Source organism: Euleptes europaea, unplaced genomic scaffold, assembly GCF_029931775.1.
Source record: "Euleptes europaea isolate rEulEur1 unplaced genomic scaffold, rEulEur1.hap1 H_2, whole genome shotgun sequence".
Taxonomy (NCBI): domain Eukaryota; kingdom Metazoa; phylum Chordata; class Lepidosauria; order Squamata; family Sphaerodactylidae; genus Euleptes; species Euleptes europaea.
In genome coordinates, this window is record NW_026612050.1 from 636,317 (window position 1) to 657,599 (window position 21,283).

Consider the following 21,283-nt stretch of genomic DNA (forward strand, 5'->3'; position numbering starts at 1 on the left):
TAGACTCAGCCAGCTTAATTAAAATAAACATTATTTTGTTTTGCTGCATTTGTAAAATTATATGCATTAAATTAATATTCATTTAATGAAGTATATTCATTGGGCTGGATCCAAACCTTTGAATATAAAGTGAGTTCATGTAAGTAATTTTTCCTGCCTTCCTCCTTCCCCAAAACCCTTGTGAGAAGTTCCAAAATAAAGTTGGTGCTTTAAATTCGTATGAGGAAGTAGTTCTGGAGAACATACAACTGCATATAGCTTTATATACAAAAGTGTAAAGAGAGTCTAAGTTTACATACAAATTTAAAAAGTAACATGCAAGTTTATAATGTGGACTGTATCTTACATCTTGAACCTATTTTTCTCTTTTCTTTCTAAATGAAATAGTGATTTTTTTAAACCACACTCTTTAAAAAACGTTACACCTGCTAAGGGCCAGATAAAATTGCATTTTTGGCCGCATCTTATGGACCACAAACTATCTATGTACAGACCTGTAGCAGATTCATCCCATTTTAAAATACCTTTTCTCCTCAGGGTGCAAAGTAATCATGTGAGGAAAAAGATGAGCTGATTTCTGCCACATGTATATAACTTAAATTTTTTCGCAAGCTGAATATAAATCGAATAAGTATAAATAGCTTTTTAAATCTGAAGCTGAAATGAAATTTTTTTTTAAATAAATGAATGGATTATTAGGCATTTAGTGGTAAACAGTAATTCTTTAAGTGGTCAGTGTCAATTGGCCCCACATCCCTTATTTTGAAGGATTACCTCTTATGCCAGATCATTAATAAACATAATCCATGTCCATTGTTTTATTAATTTAAGACTTTTCTGCTTGCTTCTCCCACTGTTAAAAGAATCTTATTAATGTTACTTAAAATAGAGTACAATCCAACAAAAAAACAGTATTCCTATCCGAAGAGTTGAGGTATGGCAATCCTACCAAGCCATCTTCTGTTCTATTAGGTCATCATCATAGAAGACTTCACCTCTTGTAGGACCTCCAAAGTACATCCTTCTCTTCATTAACAGAGTATTTGTAAAATAAAATGGAGTCCAGTTAAAGACTAGCAAAACTGATTTCAGTATAAAGTTTTGTGATGCAGAGCTCACTTCATCAGACACAGTATTATGTATTACCAGCATGTGAGATTGTTAGTCTGACTTTGAATATCAAGAATTATAAATTAGATTGTTTATAAGGCACTATCAGTGTGCATGATATTTTACAGAATAAAAAGAGTGGCTTCTGACCTGGTGTGTTCATAAATGAAACGTCTATGATGAGGAAGATAATAAAGGGAACGGAGACAGGGATAAATAAGTAAAAGCATGCTTTTCTCTCAGTTACATGTATTTAGGCTTAATTTCAGAAAGGAATGGTGAGGGATTGTGCCAAATGCTTCACATCAAAGATGAACTTGAATGAAGCTAGAGAGGTAGCATCACACACTGGAAGGCATTTACAGGTGTACATTCCAGGGAAGGTTAAAAGGCAGACACATTTGAGGGAGGGAGCAAGAGAATGCTGTGGGAGTACATTGTACAGAATGGCCGTAACTCTGTTCATTTTATAGGAATTACTTGGACTGAACAAGATGCCCAGGGGAGAGCATTACCTAGATGGCAACTTTGGCAGAGGGAAGGGGTACACCTATCTTTCAGCAGAAGAGTAAGGATAACTTCAATTTAAGGAACAAAGATTCTGGTTCATTTACAAATATATCTCTTCTTAACCACAAGGCATGTTTTTCTTCATCTTGAACCATGTTTTAATGTACAGGTCACTTAACTGAAATTCAAGACCTTACAGACTTCTTCAGTCCTAATGCACTGGTCGCTGAATGTTCCATTATGTTGATTGTTTTGACTCCCTCTGTGTAATCGCCTTGAGAATCTCCACGTGAGAAAGGCAGACTATAAATAACATATGGGGTTGGGATTTATCATAGATGGCCAGTCCCTGGCAAGCATTCTTGCAGCCTGTCTAACCTCTGTAGTACTAAATCATGACTGACTCGTGAAAGAGGTCACACCCTGGACTTAATCTTTGGCACTGAGCCTTTGACAGAAAGTTTGGTTTCAGAGCTAGAGACTTGCCCTAAACCATGGTCTGACCACTACCTATTTAAAGCCAAGGGGAATGTGGCTCCAACACCCCACATGAGATAGCCCTCTATTAAAATGATCCACCCACACAGGCGCATGAATCCTATTGGATTCCAGAATGCTCATGGGGAATTTAGGATTCCAAACATGTGCTCTGTTGAGAATGAGTTGGAAGCATGGAATGTGATGCTCCTTGAAGCTATCAACAAGGTTGTCCTCATCAATCTCACCTGCCCCTTGTTTACCAGAGGAGGGGAAAGACCTCAGAAGTGGGGGATGCCATAGCCTCCAGTCTCCAAAGCAGCCATTTTCCCCAGGAGAATTAGGTTTGCCAACCTCCAGGTGAGAGCTGGAGCTCACCCAGAATTATAACTGATCTCCAGATGGCAGAGATCAGTTCTCCTGGAGAAAATGGCTGCTTTGGAGGGTGGACTCTAAAGCATTATACTCTACTGAAGTCATTTCCCTCCCCCAAGCCTCACCCTCCCAAGGTTTCACCTCCAAATCTCCAGGAATTTTCCAGCCTGGAGCTGGCAACCCCTTCTCCTTCACAACCAACAGCTAACCTGTCTTTATCTACCACACAACTGGGCCATAGTTTTCCAAGGTAGAAGCTGCTAGGAAGGAGAGGGAAACCTGAATACAAAGGTTGGTGGTTGGGTAGGAAGGGGAAAAGGAAACAGGGAAAGGGGAGAGGTTATGGGGGCTTTCAGGAAAGGAAAAGAGGAAATAGTGGAGGAGGAGTAAATGAGATTCCTCCCGCAGGTCCTTATGAGTTTCCTCTTCTAAAATTTATATCCTATCTTTCTGCCCTTACAAGGGCCACAAGGCAGCTAACAAAGTAAAACATACATAATAAAACCACATTTTATAATCATTAAAACCAACCAAAAATAATTAAAACAGTTAAAACCAGAGCTAAAATACACACAAAGACATTAAAACAACACTGAAAACTTTGGGCAGGAAGCAGGGAATCACTGAGGGAACACAGAATGAAACAAAGAAGTCTTAATCTGCTATCAGAAGATGGCAACAGAAGGGGACAAATCCCCCTGGGGATAGAATTTCGGTTTTGGTTCCATGACTAAGAAAGCCCTCTCCCAGTTTGCCACTGGCCCAATCTCAGAAGGAGCGGGCACCTGAAGCAGGGTCTCCGAAGATGATCATAGTGGTGGGGTAGGTTCATAAAGGAGTAGAGATCACATCCGTACTGAGCTCCCTCCCCAAATTATGTCCTTTCCAGGCACTGCCCCCAAATCTCCAGGAATTTCCCCACCCACAATTAGCAACCCCAGGATCTCACAGAGAGAAAGCCACATGGCTACAGGGGAGGGAGGAGCTGCAGTGAGGAGTGTAATTGGGAGAGATTGCCCCTCCTTCCTGTTGCACCAGCAGAATGAACCTAATGAATAACTTCTTTAATATTTTTCTTTAATGAATAACTTCCCACTCATCTTCATCACAATATTATCAGAACTCAAACCTTCCTGGAAGCCTCTGACTCCATCCTATAGCAGGGAAGGATTGCTAGATTGCAGCTCGTTATTTTGTAACAGTGGTGTGCCCCACATCTATGTCATGCAGCTGGACTTAAAGAGTATAGGTGGAGAGCAGCAGGCTGAGCCTCGTGTTCTGGGGGTTGGGGCAGGCAAAGAGAGCAGGATCAGAAGCCACTGAGGATAGGAGAAAAAGATCTGGAGAGGAAGGAGGGATCAGGTCAAGCCCCTTAGGAGTGGGGCAAAGAGGGATGAATAGTAATGAGGGGAGCATTTCTTTTTTCTAGTCTGATTAAATATGTGGGGATCTGTTAGTAATTTAAAATATTTTAGCTTTGTGTGTGGGTGTATAATATGCACGACCTGCTTCTTGGAGCAGTGAAAAGTTCCAACACTTATTTGGGCTGTTGGCTCATTTTAAGAAAGAATACCAGAGACTTGTGATCTCTTTGCGGTATTTATTTCATTTACAAAAATACAGATGGGGTTCAGGCAGAGATAAAGAGTATTCTTTCCAGATAGAAAGATCCTGCACTTAAAGCTTTAAATCATTCTCTCAGCAATTACTTTTGCTTCACTGTCTCGCTCCTATTCCAGTCCAAATGCTGCTTTCACACAGACCCACACACACCTGGCTCCCCCCTTCAGCTAACAGGAAGGAGAGTCATCACCTTCAATAATGATGGCTGTGTAGTCAGAATCATTTGGATACAAATACAAGCCATGAACATTCCCTTTGTCATGTAGGATAGACTGGTTCACAGGGATCACCAGTTCCTTCTCTGAGGGAAGGGCATTTTGTAGCTTGGGTTTTCCCGCCCATTGCTTGGGGAAGCAGGACTAAACTTTTTTCAACTTCTTGCCTCCCTGGAGGGAAAGCCTGTAGCTTCCAGTTTCCCTCCTGCCTTATTGGGGAGAACACACTTGCAGCAGAGCTCTGCTGTGCTTTTTGCCTTTAGTTAGGGAGTCTTTTCTGTCCTTCATCCTTTCTATTTCCTTCCCTTCTTAAAAAAAAACAAAAACTTTTCTTGCCCTTGTTCCCTCGCCCTGTTCTTCTTCTTAGCTGTAAATAATGACGGTTTCGCCTCATACAAAATGGCAACTGCTGCTACTGGAGATCACAGAAAGGACGACCTCCTCTCTGAGGGAGGCTTTGACCCTGCTCTTCGTCCCCAGGGGACACAGAAACACAATGATACCCCTGTCAGCCGCTCAGGCGGTCTCTCAGAGGGTAAGGAGCCGGTTGTTTCTGCTGCCATGAAGATCAAGGTGGGAAAAAAGGCAGGATCCCTCAAGCAGCATCGCCCCAGTGCGTCTAATGGAAAAGACATCAAAAAGCTGCCTAGCTCTGGAGACCCGGCAGCAGCCTCTGCTGACCTTCCCTCCACCCACAGGCAAGCGGAGGTGTCTGGCGTTGGCAGCCATCACCTTCTTCAGAAGACATCAGTCAGTAATGTACCCCTCCCCACTCTGGGTGCAGTCGTAGGAGGGAGGCCCATTTCTGCAAAGGAGAATGGAGGCGGCCATGATTGAAGCAGCCTTTGCCCAGAGACAAGCCAATCCAGTCCCTCCCTTTCACAATCCTATGTTTGAGCGCCCTATAGCTGGTTCAGGCTGCTCTCCCTCCCACTCATGTGAGTAGCGATAACTGCTGCAGCCAAGGGGCAGCTCCAAAACCATGGCCTACAAAAGCAGGCAGAAAATCTGTGTGCCCCAATTCTCAATCCCTTATGGAGGATTTGTCTTCCCTCAACTCTGATTTAGAACAAGATGTCAGGGAAGAGGGTGAATGCACATCTAAGATGGAGGATCCTCCCTCTGAGGAGGAAAATCAGCCTAGACTGTTTTCTGCAGAGGACTACCAATCCCTCCTTTCTAAGGCCCTCGTAGCACTAGAGCTTTCCGAGGAGCCCAGATCAGCAGAGGAACCCAAGTCCAAGGTCTGGCCCAAAGGCGCCAAGGCATATTTCCCCAGAGTATCCTCACAGAATAAAAAAGTGCCTCTGCCAGAGTATTTTGAGAGGCTTATTAGGATTGAGTGGGATAAACCCACATCCAATAAGCAGTTTCCTTCAGCAACTAATAAGTTATATGAGATGTCTACAGCCACCAAGGAGCTTCTCAACCTCCCGGTTGTGGATGCTCCTGCGGTGTCCTTACAGTTAGCAGATGGCCTGTCAGAGGACGGGGTGGGATCCATCTGTGATCAGCTGGATTGCAAGATGGAATTCTTATCCAGGAAGGTCCACGAGTCTTCGTCCCTGGCCATTCAGGCTACTACCACCACAGCCATCATAGCTAGAGCCTTCCATGCCTGGTCTAAGAAGCTCTCGCAGCTTCTTTCAGATGCTGACAGGAGAATTGTAGATGGCATAGAAAGGGTTATTAAAGTTTCAGCCTTTCTTGCCGATGCATCCTTAGATGCCTCCAATGTGGCTATCCGCAGCCCCTTCTGGTTAAGGGCATGGCAAATGGATGTTAAATCCAAGTCCATGCTCCTAGCGTACCCGCTTCAAGGGGGCAAATGTTTTGGTGATCGCCTAGATAAAATGCTAGCAGAAACCAAAGACAAGAAACGCTCCATGCCAAAAACCTTCAGACAGGAGTCCAAAGGCGTTCCTCAGATCTTCTGATCCTCACACATCCTTCCCCGCTTTAGGCAGGACCAGAGGTGTTCCTCCTGGTCAAACAATCGCCAGTCCTTTCAGCACCCAGGGTGTTTCAATCATCCCTTCCAACAACAACAATTCAGAGGAGACAAAGAAGACAAGTTTTCCAAGTCCGGAGAACAGTGACGCCAGCCTTATGCCTGTGGGAGGGAGACTCCAGCTCTTCCTCTCACAGTGGCTAGGGTCCCAGCCGGATGCTTGGGTCCTCCAACTTGTGCAACAGGGATACCTCATAGAATTCAGCAGCACCCCACTGGATCGATTCATCACATCTCCAAGTTCCAGATTGACCTCAAAGGACCTAAGAACCCTGGACATCATAGATCACCTGTTAAAGATAGGTGCAGTAGAGAAGGTTCCCAACAAAGAGCATTACTCGGGAGTGTATTCAATCTTATTCACTGTCCCCAAGAAGAACGGGGACTGGAGGGCCATCTTAGATCTGAAGTTCATCAATAGATACATACCTCCCAAGCACTTCAGAATGGAGACCCTTCAGTCAGTCATGGAGGCTCTACAACACAGGTCTTACATGACGTTCATCGATCTTCAAGAAGCCTACCTTCATATTCCAATTCATCCCTTGCATCGACGGTTCCTGAGATTCCACTACATGGACCTTCATTTACAATTCCGGGCCTTACCCTTCGGTCTGGGCCCAGCGCCGAGGGTCTTCTCAAAGGTACTGGTCACCTTAATAGTGGAAATGAGGAGAGAAGGCATTCAGGTCCATCCATATTTAGGTCCATCAAAGCACACATCGATTGCCCACACTACAAGGGTGATCCAGATCCTAGAAGATCACGAGTATTTTATAAACAGAGAAAAAAGTTAGCTGGTTCCTCTGCAAAAGATAGCCCACCTAGGGGTGATCTTAGACTCAACTTCGGATACCATCTTCCTTCCAGAAGAAAAGGCAGCAAAGATATCCTTATTGGCAAGAACCATCGCCAAGGCTCGACAGCCCTGCCTGCTGACCCTAGCCTCCTTGCAAGGACTGATGATCTCTTGTATTCCTGCAGTCCCATGGGCACATTTCTGTACTTGACCCCTACAATGGCTCCTGCGCCCCCACCAACACCTCATCACCCAAAGAATCAACAAAGCAATTCCATTGTCTCCTCAGGTAACAACAAACCAATTCCATTGTCTCCTCAGGTAAAGGAGAATCTGATCTGGTGGGATGACCTGTCGAATCTACTGAAGGGCAAGCAATTTATACTTCCAGAAAAAAATCAAATATTCACAGACACCTCTCTGGATGGGTGGGGTGCCACTGCAGGTAAGGAAATGGTTCAGGGCATTTGGTCCATTGCAGAGAAGAGGCTGCACATCAACAATCTGGAACTGGGGGCGGTCCGCTTGAACCTCCTACACTTCCACACGATCTTACAACTCAAACATGTTCTCACCAGGACAGACAACGTCTCAGCAAAGGCCCACCTCAACAAACAGGGTGGGTCCAAGTCATCCTCTCTTCATCAGGAAGCTAAGAAAATCTTCCTCTGGGCAGAGAGGAATCTGATACACATCAGGGCCGAGCATATCCCGGGAATCCAGCACACCCAGGCCGACTGGCTGAGCCATCGATCCATAGATGAGGGGGAATGGTCGTTATGCTCACAAGCCTTCCAGATGGTGTCAACCAAGTTCGGTCCTCTGGAAGTAGACCTCTTTGCCTCCGGGACTAATCCTCAACTCCCCAGGTTTTTCTCCCTGTTCCATCAACCTCGAGTGGAACAAGTCAACGCTCTCCGATCTTCCTGGCCTCAGGGAATCCTCTATGCCCCCCCATTCCCATCCTCCCAAGGGTAATCAGAAAGTTTGAGCCAAGAGCACAACTATGATACTAATCGCTCCAGATTGGCCTTGTCGCCCGTGGTACGCCTCCCTGGTGGTAATGTCCATCCAGAGACCCTTACGTCTTCCGGACCTACTGAACCTTCTACAACAGGGACCCATATCTCTTCCCGATCCTGGCTGGTTCAAACTTAACCGTTTGGACATTGAAAGGCTCAGGATAGCCCAACTCAGCCTGAGCGATGACATCATTTCCACCATTTTAGCAGCCAGTCATCCCTCTATAAAAAGAATATATGACTACACTTGGAAAGCCTTCGTTAGATGGTATCGGAGAAAACTGAAGGACTCTCTTTCTATTCATCTACCATCCTTACTTGCCTTTTTGCAAGAGGGTTAAATCAGAACCTCAGACCAAACACTCTTCGCAAGCAGGTCTCAGCCATTTCTACAGTCATACCTATCCTTGATGGCTTCCAGTTAGCAGCTCACCCTCAGGTTAGAGCATTTCTCAAAGGGGTTGCTCAATCCAGTCTGCCACCCATTCATAGTTTCCCAACCTGGCGCCTAAATGTTGTACTCCAGGCTCTCACCAAGGCTCCCTTTGATCTTCTGAGAGAGGTTCCGCTTAGGTTCCTTTCATTCAAGATGATTTTTCTAACTTCAATTGCCGCAGCCAGAAGAATCGCAGAACTGGGAACACTCTCCATCCGTAAAGAACTCTGTATTTTGCATAAAGAGAAGGTGGTTCTATGGCTCGACCCCTCCTTCTTCCCAACAGTTAATACAATTTTTCATAGACTTCAGGAAATTCAGTTGCCATCCTTTTGCCCCAACCCATCCATGCCTAAGGAAAGGGAATGGCATACCCTAGATGTCCGCAGAGCCCTCAGGATCTACATCAATCGGACTTCTCCATTCAGAGCCTCTGATGCCCTCTTCGTGTCCGTCTCCGCTCCTAACAAGGGGCACAAGATGTCCTGGCCATCTTTGAGTTGTGCAGTTAAGCAGTGCATAGTGGAAGCTTACCATGCTTCTAAGCTCCCAATGCCAGAGGCTATCACTACCCATTCCATCCGCAGCGCAGCCACGACTGCGGCCGCTAATAGACAAGCCTCTGTAGAAGAAATATATAGGGTGGTCACCTGGTCCACCATTTCCACCTTTGTGCACCACTACCGTATCGACACCTATGCCTCTGTCAAGGCTGCTTTTGACAGAAGAATCTTGCAGTACATCTTAGAGGATGACGAGGATTAAATCCCACCCAGGCAATAGCTCTTGGACATCCCAAGCTACAAGATGCTTTTCCCTCAGAGCTGGAATGTAGCCTTGTTTACTCACTGAGAGGGCTCTTTCCACTCTGAGGTTGAAGGGAATCTTGCCCACCCGAAAATGAACGTCAGACTTTGTGGATGGCCTCTTCATAGCAAGGGATGATCCACTTCCTAGCTATCATCAGCCTTCATCTTACATTTAGAGGGTGTTGACACATTATCTGTTGCTTTCCCCTCTGTTTCAGTTACGTGTGTGAAGTTTTCTACAGTTGTCCATGTTTATACGTACCTGTTGTTATCTATGTTATACCTTGTTGAATGTTATAGTGGCTACATCTGTCTCTATCAGCCTGCTTTTGGAAAACTAGAAGCTACAGGTTTTCCCTCCAGGGAGACAGGAAGTTGAAAAAAGTTTAGTCCTGCCTCCCCAAGCAATGGGCGGGAAAACCCAAGCTACAAGATGCCCTTCAACCTCAGAGTGGAAAGAGCCCTCTCGGTGAGTAAACAAGGCTACATTCCCAGCAGACCCCCAAGCTCATTTATCTGTCTGCCTGCCTGTCCTCAAAATGTAGTTCATGTATGTAGCAGATATGTGCATCATATAGCTCATATATGCATCATGCATTATTCCACAAAATAAGCAATGTAATGCCTTTGAAGAAATATTCTGACCTATCTAGCAGTTCCAATAATTGACTTTTTGCCTGTGTGTGTTAAATGCTGTCAGATCCCTTCTGAGTCATGACGACCCTATGAATTAATCTCGTCCATTGTGGGAGTGAAAGCTGGACAATGAAGAAAGCTGACAGGAAGAAAGTAGATTCCTTTGAAATGTGGTGTTGGATGAGTGTTACAGATACTGTGGACCACCAAAACAAAAACAAAAAATAAGTGGGTTCTAGATCAAAATGACTAAACTGAGGCTATTGTACTTTGGTCACATTATGTGAAGACAAGAGTCACTAGAAAAGACAATCATGCTAGGAAAAGTTGAAGGCAGCAGGAAAAGAGGAAGACCCAACATGAGATGGACTGACTCAATCAAGGAAGCCATGGCTCTCAGTTTGCAAGACCTGAGCAAGGCTGTTAACAATAGGACATTTTGGAGGACATTTATTAATAGGGTCTCCATGCATCCAAAGCGACTTGATGGCACTTTACACACACATACATTATTGACTAACATTTGCCTTTTGCAAGGTGTATATTGTGTGTATACAGAGGTATGCAAATGACACAGGAGACACACACAAACCAGACAGAGGAGGCAAATCCTGCTGAGGTCAATGGGTTGTATTCACAAGGACACTTGCATAGAATTAAGTCTTTATGGTGAAAAGCCTCATAAGACTTGGGGTATTCATCAAAAGTGTCTTCCTGAAGAATTTTACCTGCATCGGCTAGACAGATACTATTGCTGAAAACATTATTTTCACAGTTTATCATCGATAGCATTATAGACATCCTCTTCTGATGCAAACATAATCTCTTGGCTATTATTCTCACCAAAAACAGGGATCTATGCCAAAACATTTTTTTAAGGCAGGTTTGGTTGATATTGGTGACTCCAAAACCAAGCCCTTGCAAACTATCATTAACAGTTTTAGAAGGTTTATAGTTCAGTCCTAGACAGATTACATCCATCTAAGTTCATAGACTGTTAATAATCTTTTTGGTACATAGACAACAGGCAGACCATTCCTGGGGGGAGGGGGGTAGATCCATGGAAGGGAAAAAAGCATTATTAGGAATAATAAAAATAATAAAAGGGGAAAATGCCCCATTGCAAACAGCGAGGCTGCACAACCGAAAAAGGTGGTGAGGCCACGCTGTAGCTCAAGGGGGGGGGCGGTCCTGGGGCAAAAGGGATTAGGAAGCTAGCTGTCAGCTCCGCCCCTTGGAACACACCCTGACGCCAATGCAGCCTCCTGCTTCTGGGATTTAGGTCCCACCACGGCAGCTGTGGTGGCGGAGGCCCATGCTGCTCCAGGTCGCCCAGGTACCAGCGTGTGTGCCAGGTGGTACTAACAGTATAAGTGCCCATTATCCTGGGTTAAACAGGCACTTACGCCGGCGCAGGGTCACACCGGCTCCTGTGGAGCTACCCTCCCTCCGGATGCGCTGTCACTAAGAACTGTTCTCCATTAGTTATTTTGATCTGTTTGCATTTCATTTGTATAGAATTCATAACAAAACACTACTTCTTGAACTGCTTATAGGTTACTTTTTTTTAGCAAATTAGTTGTCTATATGCAGGACATATTCATGCACAGACTCACAATTGCTGCCTTCTGGCCATCACACTTTGTCAAATATCTTCATATTTGACTTCAAGAGCTTGGAGACATCAACACCAGTTGAACAATCTAAAATAATTTATTCTAGGTCTTCATGGCGATAAAGTTGGCCAAGTGGTTATGCTTATATTTAAGGATGTCTAAAACTTCCATGCCCTGACCTGGATAGCCCAGGCTAGCCTGCTTTCATCAGATCTCAGAAGCTAAGCAGGGTCAGCTCTGGTTAGTACTTGGATGGGAGACCACCAAGGAATACCAGGGTTGCTATGCAGAGGAAGGCAATGGTAAATCACCTCTGTTAGTCTCTTTCCTTGAAAACCTTACTGGGTTGCCATAAGTTGGCTGTGACGTGATGGCACTTTACACACACACAACTTCCAAAGATACATTTGAAAATGATGCTACCAAAGATGGGATCTGCCTAGCCTCTACAGTGAATATTTATGAGGCATTTCTGTTGGATGGAGAGGCTTTCATCATGAAAACACAATGCTATGCAACACAATCCTATGTAGTGCTTACCTGCTCCATCCAGCCTGGATGACTGGCAAATATGCATAGAACTTCTACCTGTAACATACAGGTTGCAGCATGAAGTGAAATATTTTGCCCTAAAACTTTATATTGTTTGTGACTGTATTCAACAATTTCATCATTTCTCTTCGTGAAATCTTTGTGCAGTGGGCCAATTGTGCTGAGGAATGATCAGGAATGCATCTTTGTTCCTGGTTTACCATGTGTTTCCTTTACTGCCTACTATATTATAAAATCTGTCTTGAATTATGGAAGAATTTCACTAACTAAACATGCTGACTTGCATTTACTACAAATCTGAGTATGCAACAACAGCTGTTGCTTCTATTTTTCTCTCTTCCAAAGTGGAATTTTATATAGGGCCCACTGAGATCCCGTCTTCACATACATGCCTTGAAACTGAAACAGGTGTTATTTGCCCTCCCATATGTATAATCTCATTTTTCTTTCGCACAGGGTTGCAGGCATTGGAATTCTCATTGTGGTTCTTGGTGCTTTACTGATTCTTGGCTGTTGGTATTACAAAAGACGCAGTGGTTATAAAAGCCTTCTGGTAAGGATTGTGACTAGCTTCCTACTGGTGGGGGTTGCGGTGTTCAGTTTCTGTCACATTTTTATCCTACCTATCCTCACAATCACTCTGTTAGGCTGAGAGTGACTGCCCCAAGCTTTCCCAATGACCCTCATGGCTAAATAGGGAATTTGAACCCAGGTGTCTCCAGTCCTCCTCTCCCATTATAATTAGCTCTCTAGCACATACAAATGTAATACATAGATCTCCATGGTTCAGCTAGTGCTTAATTTCAAGAAAATGCTGAGACTCATGTCTGCCCAGAACCCCTGATGTATGAAGACACTCTGCAGTTATTTGATCATGAGAGAAATGCACTCTGTACTTGCTCAGGGGTACTTTAACCTATTCTTTAGTTTGATGTTTTAGAATTGAGCTTGGACATAGAGTACCAAGCCAGTCATGCAGTTAGACAACATACAGACTACTACATATGTGAGACACTCCCCCCCTCCAATAAGTGTTTTGCATGAATATAGAGAGGAGAAAACCATATACACAGCACAGTGTCAGATCAAGGAGAACCTTGATTGTAGATGCAACTTTAGAAAGCACATTTCTACCATGTGGGAATATTGTTAACACAGGATAGTGTGTTGAAGAGGAACTGAAAGTACTTTCTAGTCAATGTAGTTTTTACAGCAGCATTATAGACAATTGTAAGCATAGATTTAAGCCCTACCTGTGAAAACGCTCACATACTGCTCTGATTCCTTATTTCCATAACCTCATTTTTCTTGCAATCAGGCATTTCTTTTCCCTCTCCTACCTTTTCTTTCACTTTACCAAAGAGCAAGAGTTTCAGAGGGGCCACCATGCAGACCTCAGAAGGTAAAAGTGCTTTGCTGGGCTCCAGATACCCCTTACAAGAATACACCACCAACTTCAACCATGTGGTAAGATTAATATGTTTCATTAAAGCTAATAAAGACTTACATAGTAGCCTCAGAATGAATACCACTTCAGACAGTTTCAGTAAGCAACTAGAATTTGGTATACATGTTTGCTCATGTGTTTAAGAAAGCATTTTCTTCATTGGTTTGGAAGGAAAGAGGGCAAAGGGAAAGGCTGACAAAATAAAGCCCCCTTGTCTTGTAACTATAGCACTGGTGTTAGGAATTGATTCATTGGGTGGATGTATGACCTGAACGTGCTGCATGTTCAGATATGAAAATCTCCTGTAGTTATAAGTGAATTGTAAAATGTTCATAGCATCTTGCTTTTCATTCAGCACTTTCTTCAAACCAGATCCAAGCCATTTTATGCGGTTTATGAACCACAACAAAATGTTGCTTAAGTTGTAAGAAGTGAAAACTATTCCTGTTTGAAGTTTGCAGATATGCAATTTGACAAAGCTATCCTACCCAGACCTGGATGGTCCAGGATAGCTCAATCTTGTCAGATCTCATACACTAATCAGGGTTGGCCTGGATTAATACTCGGATGGGAGACCAACAAGGAAGTGTAGGATCACTACATGGAGGCAGGCAATAGCAAACCACCTGTGATTATCTCTTGCCTTGAAAACCCTACAAGCTTGCCATAAGTTGGTTGTGACTTGACTGCACTTTCCACCATCCCCTTTTACTTTAGGGCAAATTCACATATTAAAAGTCCACAGGGCAGTCATGCACCTGGAATTCTGTGTTGGGAACTCAGATCCCAAGTGGGGACTGTGACACATGGAGAGAAGGGGCTTAAGCCTTCTAACCCCATTCCCAAACTGAAATGGCCCCAGGAAGCCACTGTTTGCTCCAAAGGGGTAACTTACCATTTGGTTCCCCCCCTCTTTTGTTGTTGTTTTCCCAGTAACTTACCTGGGAATAAAAAACTTGTCTCTCTTCAGCTGTTTTTCTCTTAGTAGGGGTCTGAGATTGAAATAAACGCTGCTGGTGAACTGGGAAGCAAGGAAAGGGCACAGCACCCTCCCTTTGCTGACACAAAGCCTTGAGGCAGGGACTGCTTTAAACTACTTTGAGGCACTTGAATTTACATACAGTATCATTAGTATTAGGTTGTTCTACCCAAACATTAGTTTGTAATTAATGCTGAAGTTTATGAGCTGTAAGCATTAGTTTGATTGCAGAGTGAATGGCTATCTTTTGATTAATTAGTTTAATGTTTCCACCATCTAATTTTTGTTAACACAGGTGCCCGATGCTCCACCAGCTTATGAGAAGATCTCCGCCAGCCCTTTACCACCACCATATGCGCCATGAAACAGGAACAATTAAATCAGAATGGAAGCTATAGCTAGGTTCTTGCTTAAATACATGTACACTCTTTCCTTTCTAGCACTACATAAGGAAAAAAAATATGCCTGTGCCTATGAATGGTTCCAGAAACTATTATTGCTTAGGAAAATCTAGCTGTTATATATTGTGTTGATGTCCTAGCCTTTGTGCCTTCATTCAGCTTTCTGGGATTCACGTAGAATAAGGTATACTGTAACATGAGAAATTTTACTCTAAGCATTCTACTACACATATTAAATATTGAAGAGCAAGATCCAGACTTCTTCAAATCTGTGAATTCTTGTTTAACACATGCATTGTTCTATTAGGCTTAAAAATAACATTTTACAGAAAGATGCAATAGGATTTTTTTAAAACTCAAGACCAGCTTGTCATCAGACTTTTGGCTTGGAAGCAAACTCCATTAAGCCTCATGTGCTTTAATTCGTCTCCTCTGTTGGCCCAGCTATTATACTAAATAACAGTTCCCATGCTGTTTTCTTGAATCCAGAAGTACTTCGCTGAGGATCAAACTAGGCAGAACAAGACACTGCTTGTAGAGAAGGTGCACTCCAGGGGTGCCAAATCTATTCCCTACCTATGCATTTCTACCCAAAAGCACTTTCCCCCAACTCTTTTATTCCCAGCAAGATTACTTCCATTCTCTCAGCATTACTATGGCAAAAATCAGCAAGAGTAAGATACTTTGAGGAAAGAAAGCATGAGTGCAGCAGCACCCCCCTGCAGCTTCCTGCACTTTAGGGATTTAATTCCATTGCCACCTCCTCCAGGTTAGTGCTACAAAGAAAAGGTTCTGATTAATCAGACAGAGCTATTCAGTAGTACAGGGGGAAGGATGTTGATGGGAAACTCCAACCACCACCATCTGTTGGAGGCTGGGGTGACTTCATCTGGACACCTACTTTTTCACAGCAGGTTATTTGTATTGTTAGATTTGGCAGCAAAGTTTGCCTTGCTTGTGAAGTCAGCAGTACGTACATAGAAATGGCAGGTGCAGTACACCCAATCTGGCTGATTGTCAGGTGTCCCAGCCAGTAAAACTTGGTAAATAACCTGCTCTTTTAAGACTCTGGTGTAAGTTACCCACCCTTTGGCAATTATAACTAAAATTTTGAATCCCATGGAGGGCTTGCAGTGAGACTGAATAGTCAAGTTATCTGAAAACACTGCCTCTGAATCACTATTAAATGCCATGATTGATGTGACATAACCAGGATGTCTTCCAAACAAACTCTACAGAAAATCATATTTACTAGGGAAATCTAAATTACTCTCAAAGTAAATTTCCTTAATTTGTTTGTAACTGTTGAATGTACTGCAGAAGATAAAAGAAACTAGCAAAGGAGTATGAGGGGAATCCAAAATTGTCTTGACCAACTGGAGACTGGGTTGTAATCGAAGCATAAAAATTAGTTAGTCTGATTAGTTTTAGTGCACACTATGTTGAATTCACTAGTTGTCATCACTGCTGTAAATTATTGCAGATATTCAAGCTGCTCTGGTGAACAATCATTGGCATTTTTAAAGAAACTGAAGCAGCAAATGTAGATTATACCAACCAAGTCTAGCCAATAGGGATTACAGTAAATCTGTGATCAGGTGGAAGGTATAAATTAATCAAGTAATATCATATATATGGTAAAAAAAACACACCACATTGGGATAATTACCAGGCAAGAGACGTTAGCTACATGTTAGCACTATTGCTAAACCAAAATGTTCCCCTCTACAGTAATCTTTTGTACACCCTATATTAAATAATACAAGAGGGGCTGGATGTTGGTGAAAGAGAACACAACTCCATTTGCAGACCATCAGGTTGATTCTCCCTCACTCTGATGCAGTTAGACAGTTGACTAGTTGCAGCATTTTCTGTTCCACCTCAAGTACAGCTGGATAACAGTAAAAGACTTGTCATATACTAGTGGCAGAAAATGAAGTCACCAGTACAGCAGACAGAAGCACCAGGCCAAGGTTTTCCAGAGTCCACAACAAGACAGACGGCACTTCTCTAAACTTCTTCAAGATCCAGTGAGCGAGGAACAAAGGCTAAGAAGAGCAGCACATACATTTAGATGACTGGGTTCAAATCCAACCTCTGTGTAAGCTCTACACAGCCATGCTCCATCCAGAGTCAAAACATTTGGGGAATTTATGCTTGGTTACTTAGCCTTGTGATCCCCATGGGACTGCTTTGGGGCTTTCTTTGGATTATTCATGATTTTTCTGGCCTTCAGAAGTCACTTCACAGCTGCCACGCATTTGTCCCACGTTTTCAGGAACCTGTTCTATCATGATTTTAAATTTTGCCTTGATCCCAAAGCAAAGCTAATTGAGGCAATTTCTGTGAATAGTTTTAACTTTAGGCTTCTCTTCCCCTGCCCATTCTCGCTTGCCCCTCCCTCATCCAGCCCCCTCCCAGAGAAGTCATTTTGGTCAGTTTCAGCAGTGAGTGTAAAGATCTCAGGGAATGCAGCAGGCTGTTCTCCCCCACCCCGCACCTCATAGGTGTCCTCTCTGTTCGGTTTCAGCAGCAAGTGTAAAGATCTTGGGAATGGAGCCGGCTGTCCCCCCACCCCGCACTTCATTTCCGTTAACTATTTTAGCATTTCCCCCCGCTAAAATAACATTTTAAAACAAACAAACAAAAATCTTCGGGACAAAAAGGCCCCATGCATACAGTTTTGAGAATTTGGATCAAAAAACTGTGCATCTGCAGAGCAGCAAACCCTGCACAAATTTCCGCTGCATAAATAGCCTTGAAGTACCTATATTAAAAAGCTGTCATGAGAACAACATGCTATGGGGGTTCTAAACATTCTAATGAATCTTTTATGTTTAAATTTTGATCTTCCACAAAACATTTATATAGTGACAGTTGCTGTCTACGACAACATGAATGTCTGTGCTAACTGTGGTGCTACAGCCACTAGATCTAATGGCAACTAATTGCTGAATACCTAGTATGACATCTGAGGTGTCAAGTTTATTAATACGGTTGACTGACCAATCACGTGCCAACACATCAAAATTTCCAGACACAATAGTTTTGCACCGCAGAATTACAGACTGCCCATACATATAAAGGTGTAAGATCAATAAAAGAAACCCCTCGTTAAAATTATCACATTAAAATTGATAAAATTGTAAAATATTCTAACAATCATTCTCTAATAAAGCTCTGCGTATTTTAATAGCAACATCGCAGAACTTGGCAGTTTGGAGCGTAAGCTGAAGGTCTTCTAATAGGAGCTTCTTTGCCGAAAGCTCAACTGACTCGTCAGGAAATTTAACAAGTAGGGGGGAAATAAACTTTGATCTAACTTCGTGGTGGAATGGGCAACATATCAGTGCATGTTCGATGGTTTCAATGTCCCCTGTTCCACACGGACATAACCTCTCTGATTTAGGGATCTTCTTATATTTCCCTTCTAAAACAGCTGATGGTAGGGACTGGCATCTGGCAAGGGTAAAGGCCTTCCTATAATTAATAGACTCAAGATAATAAAAATAAGCTGCAGGTGAGACCAAGTATCTAGATTTATCAGGTACTAGGAAATATTGTGATTTTCCAAGGTCTGTCAGGCGTTCAATGTCTTCCACCCTTTGCTTCAAGAAACTTGATGCTTGGTCTACGCCCATGGCTAACAGGGTAGGTGGAGAAAGGCCCAGGCAGGCCATTTATTAAGGACCATCTTTAGCCATGTTGACTGGAACTTATCCTGTAGAAGCAGGGGTAGCAGTCCTTGAGGGATAAGATTTAATTTGAGCCAAAGGATAATGGAAGCAGTACAAACCTTTGACTCCACCCTCGCCAGTCCTGCCTCCAGTCTAGCAGTAGCATTTGATACGCAGCGAGGTAAATGGAGGGCTGCTCTCAAGAACTGAGATTGAACCCGCTCCAGTGGGACAAAAGTAGATGAAGGTGGTCCAAGTAAAGTCCTATATGTCATTTGTGCCAGTGTTTTCGCTTGCTAAAGCTTAAGAGTGGCTGGAAAAGAATGCCCTCCCTTAGTTCTTAAAAATTTAATGATGTTTAAGGCAGATTTTTGCCTTCTCTGCTGCGTAATCGCTGTGAGCTTTTCTAGAACCAGAGGCTTATAAGACTACTCCTAGGTATTTAAACTTGAGTACCTGTTCTATTTTGTGGCCAACAATGCTCCATGTTCATACTTTAGCGTGCTTGCCAAGGGCCATAATTTTTGTCTTTGAGAAATTAATGTCTAGTTGTTCAACAGAACAATATTGCGATAGCCTCTGCATGGCTCTTTTAAGGCCCACAGGGGTCCTGGAAAGCAGAACAGCATCGTCAGCATAGAGTAAGACAGAGATATCACAATGGGCTAGCTTTGGAGGGTGTAAAGCGGGGTCTTTTACGTTGCTAACTAAGTTGTTGATGTAGTAATTAAACAGCTTAGGAGCCAGAATGCAGCCCTGCTTCACTCCTTTGTAGGTGTTAAGTCTGAGGTGAAACCAGCTAATGGAGGAAAGTCAGTCCAATTAAAGTTCCACAGTTACACTCTGCAAAACAGCCTATGCCTGTAAAAATAAAAATCTGTCTAAGCAAAAATTAAGGAAGCAGGATAAATTGGGATGACATTTCTTCATTTCCTGAATTGTTTTAAACCTTGTGCTTATCCATCCGGAAGCTCAGCTAACATGCTTTACATTTGGCTGAGAGCTTGCAGCCTGGGAAGTTTTAAAATAAATAGTAAACAAACACCAAGATTAATGTGTTATCAAGGTTCTTGTGTTTGGTGCTTAACTCCTCATATTCTTTCATTCAGAAATAACATTTCCTTAATTCTAAAATGACAGGCAATTTGGTTCCTGTCCTTATTTTCCCATGTACTGTTAAATTCTTTCCCCACAACTACAAGGACCTATGACTTAAAAGAAACAATGCTGAATTTCAGTAATCCCTGAAACAATACCAACTCTCCAATCCTTCTGGCTCAGAACAATTTGAGCACATCACATTTCATCCCCTGTTTTTGCCAGAAAGGCTTCATGCTTCAGAATTTGGCTTCTCTGTCTTATTTTATTCAAAATATTTATACCCCACTTTAAAAAATGTCCAAGGCAATCTTATAGGTGTCATAGATACAAAAAAGTGAAATATTCATTAACCTTTTACAATTTGACTGGTATCATTAAACCAATTAACACATCAAATTTGGTAACTGTTTTGGACAATAAAAATGACTTTCAACATCCATGGTCATGGGAAAACTGACAGTGGAATGTATGAAGTCCACAGTTTATAAGCATTAGAAAAGTTAGAAATTATGCAGAGAAGAACTGCAAGAAGAAACTGAAGGCTTGAAAAATCACAGCCTTAAGCAGTTACTTGAAAGTAAAACCCACTAGTTTAAGGGACTGTGTAAATTAAATGAGCTTAAGACCACAGTCTTTTTGCAAACCCCAACATCTCAATTTCTTAATGCACGTAGACTAATAAACCTTGTGCTGTTAAGTATTCCTTTGTCCATAGGGTCACTGATACAGCATTATCAATGCAGAAATACAGCAACTTTGTTTATTACATGCAGATTCTTTTTCATTATTGCTAAACAGTACACTTGTCCAAAATTACTAAAATACTTAAAAAACTATACATTATGTAAACAAAACATAAATAAGACAGAGTACTTCTTTTTACACAAAGTTTTAGTACATACTGTTAGGGAGTCAGGGATATGTACAATTTTACATCACAGGTTGCATTTTCACAATGTATAAATAGGCTTTTTTTTAGAAGAAGAAAAATCAATGCAAAGGAAATTTTGCAATAAATTGTACTATACTGTTTATAAATCAGATTGGAAAAGTCTAAACTGTGAGGGGGGAAATCCCTGTCAGTGTGCTAATCATAAATCAAACATTGCATTTTATAACATGTCATAACAGCTGGTCTTTTCTAACCACTTTATTAAACAACCTTTTGAAAGCACAAGCCTGAAAAGTATTTAGAGAGGAATTTCCTCACTGTTTTAAAACAAAAGTGAAACTGAAAGCAGTTGAAATCTAACATAAGCAACACCTTGGGCCTTGGATCTACAAACCCTAGGCAGCTAGTGGCAGTTTTGCATTTCAGCATGCAACAGCAACCTGGGCATATGATAAAGCTGCCACGTGCAGAATCCTATATTGAGTCAGATCTGTGCATGGTGACATGCAAAATAATCTTATATCTGAGAGCTGCCACTTCTCAAATTGAAAAGTGCTTATGACTTGCCTTAAATTCGTGTACACCAGTTTCCATG

General features: G+C 42.6%; 1 protein-coding gene across 1 annotated transcript; it reads left to right on the forward strand.

Moving 5' to 3' along the window:
- Window positions 1-1,587: 1,587 nt before the first annotated feature.
- LOC130492926 (melanoma antigen recognized by T-cells 1-like) lies at window positions 1,588-15,086 on the forward strand. Its single transcript, XM_056866698.1, has 4 exons — window positions 1,588-1,678; window positions 12,648-12,744; window positions 13,554-13,658; window positions 14,913-15,086. The coding sequence occupies exons 1-4, from the start codon at window positions 1,605-1,607 to the stop codon at window positions 14,979-14,981; spliced, it is 345 nt and encodes a 114-aa protein (XP_056722676.1). The 5' UTR covers window positions 1,588-1,604; the 3' UTR covers window positions 14,982-15,086.
- The last annotated feature ends 6,197 nt before the right edge of the window (window positions 15,087-21,283 follow it).

Excerpts from the sequence above, each read along its gene's own strand:
- LOC130492926 (XM_056866698.1), top strand. The coding sequence starts at position 1,605 with ATGCCCAGGGGAGAGCATTACCTAGATGGCAACTTTGGCAGAGGGAAG. Across the intron at positions 12,745-13,553 it reads GTGGTTATAAAAGCCTTCTG|AGCAAGAGTTTCAGAGGGGC; the intron begins GTAAGGATTGTG and ends ACTTTACCAAAG. Across the intron at positions 13,659-14,912 it reads CCACCAACTTCAACCATGTG|GTGCCCGATGCTCCACCAGC; the intron begins GTAAGATTAATA and ends TTGTTAACACAG.